We start from the raw sequence: 5,063 nt of genomic DNA, 5'->3' as shown, positions 1-5,063 counted from the left end.
AGTGATCGGACGAGAACTGGTGTATTCAACGTGGTATGGACCTTGGCGACACTGTTTAGTTACGTGTTGATGTAGAACGATCTTTGTTTATGGTACATATTGATCTCTTTATCCACAGAACATTATATAAATATTCAATTTGGTTAGATTTTACTTCAATAATAACAATATGATTCATGCAATCACCGATTAATAGTTTTATACTGGTGTTAAATTATTTCTAAAATATGCTCAAGCTACGTTAAGGGGAGAAAACAATGTGGACGCTCGAAAATGAGTCATTTTTGATGAATATTTTTAAAGGTGATAAAATAATCGCTTCATTTTAAAATTTTGATAGTATTTTATTACAGCTTTGTAGTGTAGAAAAACATTTTTTTTTATAAAACAAAATGGCGGCTCTGTAAGGTATTTCTTCAGGCGTCTTTTGCTTGGCATCGAAAAGTGCTGTATTTGTCATATTTTTTATATTAATCTAAAACAAAAAATTTTTTTTTCGATTACTGACACATGCCAGGGAAGTTTAAACCTATAAAACTATAAAAAAAGTATAAAATTAAAAATTAAGTAGATTTTTTAATCAAATGTTCAAATTTTCGACAATTTTTACCCCGCGAAAGTAATTTATTTACGCGATATTTTTAAAACAACAAACAAATTTTTTCGATTACTGACATGTGCAGGAGAAGGATTAACCTATAAAACTATAAAAAAGTATAAAATTAAAAATTAAGTAGGCTTTTTAATCAAATGTTCAAATTTTTTACAATTTTTATCTCAAAACAGTAATTTATTTACGCAATATCTTTGAAACTTTAGGTACATACATCCTTCCGATAGTGTTATAGACAGAAACCTCCCAAAATTTCAACCAGATCGAGCAATAGCTTTTTGAGTTGCAGCACAAGCATTTTTTGAAAATGTAGTTTCGAGATAATCGCGTTTAAAGTTTCAATCCGATAAAACTTTTAGTTTTAGTGACTTACCGATCAATCAGCGATTCCAGGCGTATACAGGGTGTGTCTTAAGCCCAGGACAAGAGACATACCGTTAGATCCGGCGTGAAAAAATAAAAATATTGGCATTAACAAAAATCAAAAATTTTAATTAGTTTCTTAATTATTACGGATTAAAGTAAGCCAGTCATAAGCGCGGGAGAACTGGCAACTCTTCCTCAGTCTCCTCCCATTGGGGACAGCCAATCATTTATTTCCCCACAAAAACAGTGACCGGTGGATACGTAAATATACTAACGCAAATAAACAAAAGAATAGTGTAAAATGTTTTTTGTCGGAAAGTAAATGATTGGCTGTCCCCAATGGGAGGAGACTGAGGAGGAGTTGCCAGTTCTCACGCGCTTATGATTAGCTTACTTTAATCTTTAATAATTAATAAACTAATTAAAATTTTTTATTTTTGTCAACGCTAATATTTTTATTTTTTCACGCTGGATCTAACGGTATGTCTCTTGTCCGGGGCTTAGGAAACACCCTGTATTAGAAACCTTCAGCCTCCTCTGAGAGTTGATTAACTTCCATCTGCTGTTGTTTTCGAGCTGTACGAGCTGCTTTTGTCTCAGAAAGACTCATCCGATTCTGTCTCGCTACTAGCGGCTCATCGGTGTTTTCGGTGAAAACTTTCGAGTAGGTGCCCACAATTTTATTTAACTTTTTCATAACTCTGAGAATGGAGGTGTAGCCTTAATTGAATATCCCAGCAGCAATATATGCTGAGATTACAATAATTTTTAGTCCAGAATGCAGGTGTTTTGGAGATAATCGCCAAACTGTCGCGTTAAAACTTTCATTAGCATTCTGGGTATAGTCACCCAAGTATCTTTCAAGTAAATCATCCATAGAAAAATCTTTCTAAATTGGTAGGAGATGCTGCTTAATCTTGTCGCCAAGTAATGGAGTAAGATCTTCAAACATGAATACATACATATTGTGAAAGAAACGTTGCTCCATCCCAAGTGCTCCGGCTACCTGACTCGCTAGTTTACGGTATGCGGGCCCCGGCGCTGTCGACTATGTGCGATAACTCCGTAAATATTTAATATTTCGATTTCTCCTTTTTCCAGTATACTCTTAATATATTATACTTCCGAAATGAACTTTACCGGCTATCAAAATTCAAGACAAAACCTTCGTGCTTAACAGAAGAACATATAAAACATGGAACTTATTAAAAACACTGTCGCAAGAATAATAGATAGATATTAGGTATCTTATTATTCGAACGGAAACCATAATGTAATCTAAATTTTGATTTGTAAAAGGGGTGACGAATTAAAATTAACTAGTGCATACTATGGTAATACGGTTTGCTCCATTTACGTATTGAAAAAGTTTGTGGCCCTGAAAAGGGCCCTTTTGTTGTGTACGGTGAGTAGCTGAGAACTCGAGAAACAAATTAACCACCAAAACCGTAGAGAGTGCGTCCTTGACGTTTAAGCGCATAGACCACGTCCATAGCAGTAACGGTTTTCCTCTTGGCATGTTCGGTGTATGTAACTGCATCACGGATGACATTTTCCAGAAACACTTTAAGAACACCACGGGTCTCTTCGTAAATCAGGCCAGAAATGCGTTTAACACCGCCTCGACGAGCCAAACGGCGAATAGCAGGCTTCGTGATTCCCTGGATGTTATCACGAAGAACTTTCCTATGACGCTTCGCTCCTCCCTTTGCAGGCTTCGTGATTCCCTGGATGTTGTCACGAAGAACTTTCCTGTGACGCTTCGCTCCTCCCTTTCCCAAACCTTTTCCTCCCTTACCACGGCCAGTCATTTTCACCAACGAAATTCAATCCAAACCCTCTTTAAGAAATATTCCGTAGAACTGATGCAATAGCTAAGATTCAAGGGGTATTTATCCTCTCTCCTATGCGTATCCCCACCACTTACCGACTGGCCAATGAGCGTCGAGCTCAACAATCGGTCGAGTCTATAAGTTAATGACCAAAGTTGACGCTGTCATACTGCATTTGAATTTTATGGTGTAAGATATTTAAGATTCATTAAAATGATTTTCAAAAAATCGATTTTTTTTTTCACAGTGGTGTTGTCCCTTAAACAAATATTGGGTAATACTGACGCAGCATCTAGGATTCGAGGGGTATTTATCCTTGCTGCCGTGCGTATCCCCACCACTTACCGTCTGGCCAATGAGCGTCAAGCTCAACAATCGGGCGAGTCTATAAGAAGTCAGTGACCAAAGTTGATGCTGTCATACTGCGTTTGAAACTTATGGTGTAAGGTTCTATCGACGCTCACAGTGAAAGATATATTAGTTGAACATGGCTCGTACGAAACAGACTGCTCGCAAATCAACTGGAGGAAAAGCTCCTCGGAAGCAATTGGCTACGAAAGCCGCACGTAAAAGTGCACCAGCTACCGGAGGAGTTAAGAAGCCTCATCGCTACAGACCAGGAACCGTCGCTCTGCGTGAGATTCGTCGCTATCAGAAGAGCACGGAGCTGCTCATTCGCAAACTGCCCTTCCAGCGATTGGTTCGCGAGATCGCTCAGGACTTCAAGACGGACCTTCGCTTCCAGAGTTCAGCCGTGATGGCACTTCAAGAAGCTAGCGAGGCTTATCTCGTCGGCCTCTTCGAAGACACCAACTTGTGTGCCATCCACGCCAAGCGTGTCACCATCATGCCAAAGGACATCCAGTTGGCTCGGCGTATTCGTGGAGAACGTGCCTGAATACCGAAGGCTTATAGAATAATAACGGTCCTTTTCAGGACCAACACTCTGTTATTTCGAGGAACATGCACATCCGTTTACACTCTGAAAGACGTTTCTAAAATTAATCAAACATGCCCACTCACATACACTTTACTATACTTTAGTCGACATATATCTTATTTAATATTTTCTTTATGGAGTGAATATTGTTTTTACTCTGTTAACATTTCTCAGACCTGGTTGATTCCATATGAATGAATATTTTAGAGCTAATAACTTGCAAGTTAAATATTTTCCCCAGTATTCATAACTCTAGCAAGAGAACTTGTGTAATAGCGGAAACGTTTATTTTCTTTAATTTAGGAATTTTAAGGTTCATTCACTGACAAGTAATTGTCAAGTTCTTTTTCTACTTTAGTAAAGGTTTTACGTTGAGAAACTAAACATTCTTAGCTTTAAAGCCTATGTTGGTCAATCATATTCTTTTTAAGGTACTTGTCGCGCAACAGTTATGTACAAAAATTTATTCCAAAAAAAAAAACAGAAACATTCAACATCTATGATAATACTGCAATGAAATATCCTTCGAAAAATACATTTAAGGTTACTAAATAACGTGGATAAATTATGAAAGTTTAAATTAATTCTATTTTGCTTTTATTATTCGTTAAAGTAACTTGGAAATGGATATACTTTTGAAAGCGTACAGTTCAGTTTTCTCAAACATTAAAATATCCGTTTCATCTGCACGGACGTGCACAATAATCACGATGGTGAGATGGACGGTTGACGAATTCTTCATTCCATCTATTGATATCTTCGAAATGAAACGTTAAACAATTTTGAAATTATTTATTCGCGTTCTCTTTATATCAATTTATCACATGTTTATCTTTTATCAATATCTCACGATTCGTTTAGATAAAAAAAAATGAAACTTATGTATAATATATCTACTACATAGAGAATCCGCATATAAAAACTGAAAACTTACATTTTTTCCCCATATTTCTGAACGGTGAATCTTAATAAAATTAGATTCGTTTTAAAAGTATTATTTATTTCAAATATCAGACATACAATTTTTGAAAAGATCTGATGAAAATGGTTTTACACGACAACTACTTTCATCTTTCTTTTTTTCATATATCGGTATTCCCAATTCCATATTTGCTTTAAAAAGTACAATATTATAAAGTTGAAAATATATAAAATGATACTCATGAAATAGTATGATGTTACTTCAAAACTGAAATAGCACCGTCTTTCACGAAATGGAGTGTAAGAGGTTATAAGTTTCATACAAGGATGGAAAATTCGTTAGAGATATGCCGTGAATGTTGAAGCTAACGTAATAATTTTTCATGGTCCT

The 5,063-nt window shown here is 36.1% G+C and overlaps 2 protein-coding genes across 4 annotated transcripts; one reads left to right on the top strand and one right to left on the bottom strand.

Moving 5' to 3' along the window:
* Positions 1 to 27: 27 nt before the first annotated feature.
* On the bottom strand, positions 28 to 2,965 carry LOC112495360 (histone H4). Of its 3 annotated transcripts, none has more exons than XM_025091635.1 (2): positions 1,942 to 2,965; positions 28 to 475 (listed from the first exon to the last, which is right to left on the bottom strand). In XM_025091635.1, exon 1 carries the CDS (start codon positions 2,788 to 2,790, stop codon positions 2,413 to 2,415), a length of 378 nt encoding a protein of 125 aa, XP_024947403.1. In that variant the 5' UTR covers positions 2,791 to 2,965; the 3' UTR covers positions 28 to 475; positions 1,942 to 2,412. The 3 variants fall into 3 exon arrangements, with proteins under 3 accessions (XP_024947403.1, XP_024947401.1, XP_024947404.1); XM_025091633.1 differs by lacking the exon at positions 28 to 475 and adding an exon at positions 1,462 to 1,868; XM_025091636.1 differs by lacking the exon at positions 28 to 475 and having other exon boundaries at positions 1,462 to 2,646; positions 2,713 to 2,965.
* Positions 2,966 to 3,264: 299 nt separating this feature from the next.
* On the top strand, positions 3,265 to 4,249 carry LOC107274378 (histone H3). The gene has a single exon (XM_015753460.2). The coding sequence runs from the start codon at positions 3,299 to 3,301 to the stop codon at positions 3,707 to 3,709; it is 411 nt and encodes a 136-aa protein (XP_015608946.1). The 5' UTR covers positions 3,265 to 3,298; the 3' UTR covers positions 3,710 to 4,249.
* Positions 4,250 to 5,063: the final 814 nt, after the last annotated feature.

This window comes from Cephus cinctus, unplaced genomic scaffold, assembly GCF_000341935.2.
Source record: "Cephus cinctus unplaced genomic scaffold, Ccin1 Ccin1_scaffold3036, whole genome shotgun sequence".
Taxonomy (NCBI): Eukaryota; Metazoa; Arthropoda; class Insecta; order Hymenoptera; family Cephidae; genus Cephus; species Cephus cinctus.
This window is presented reverse-complemented; position numbering and strand designations above follow the sequence as displayed.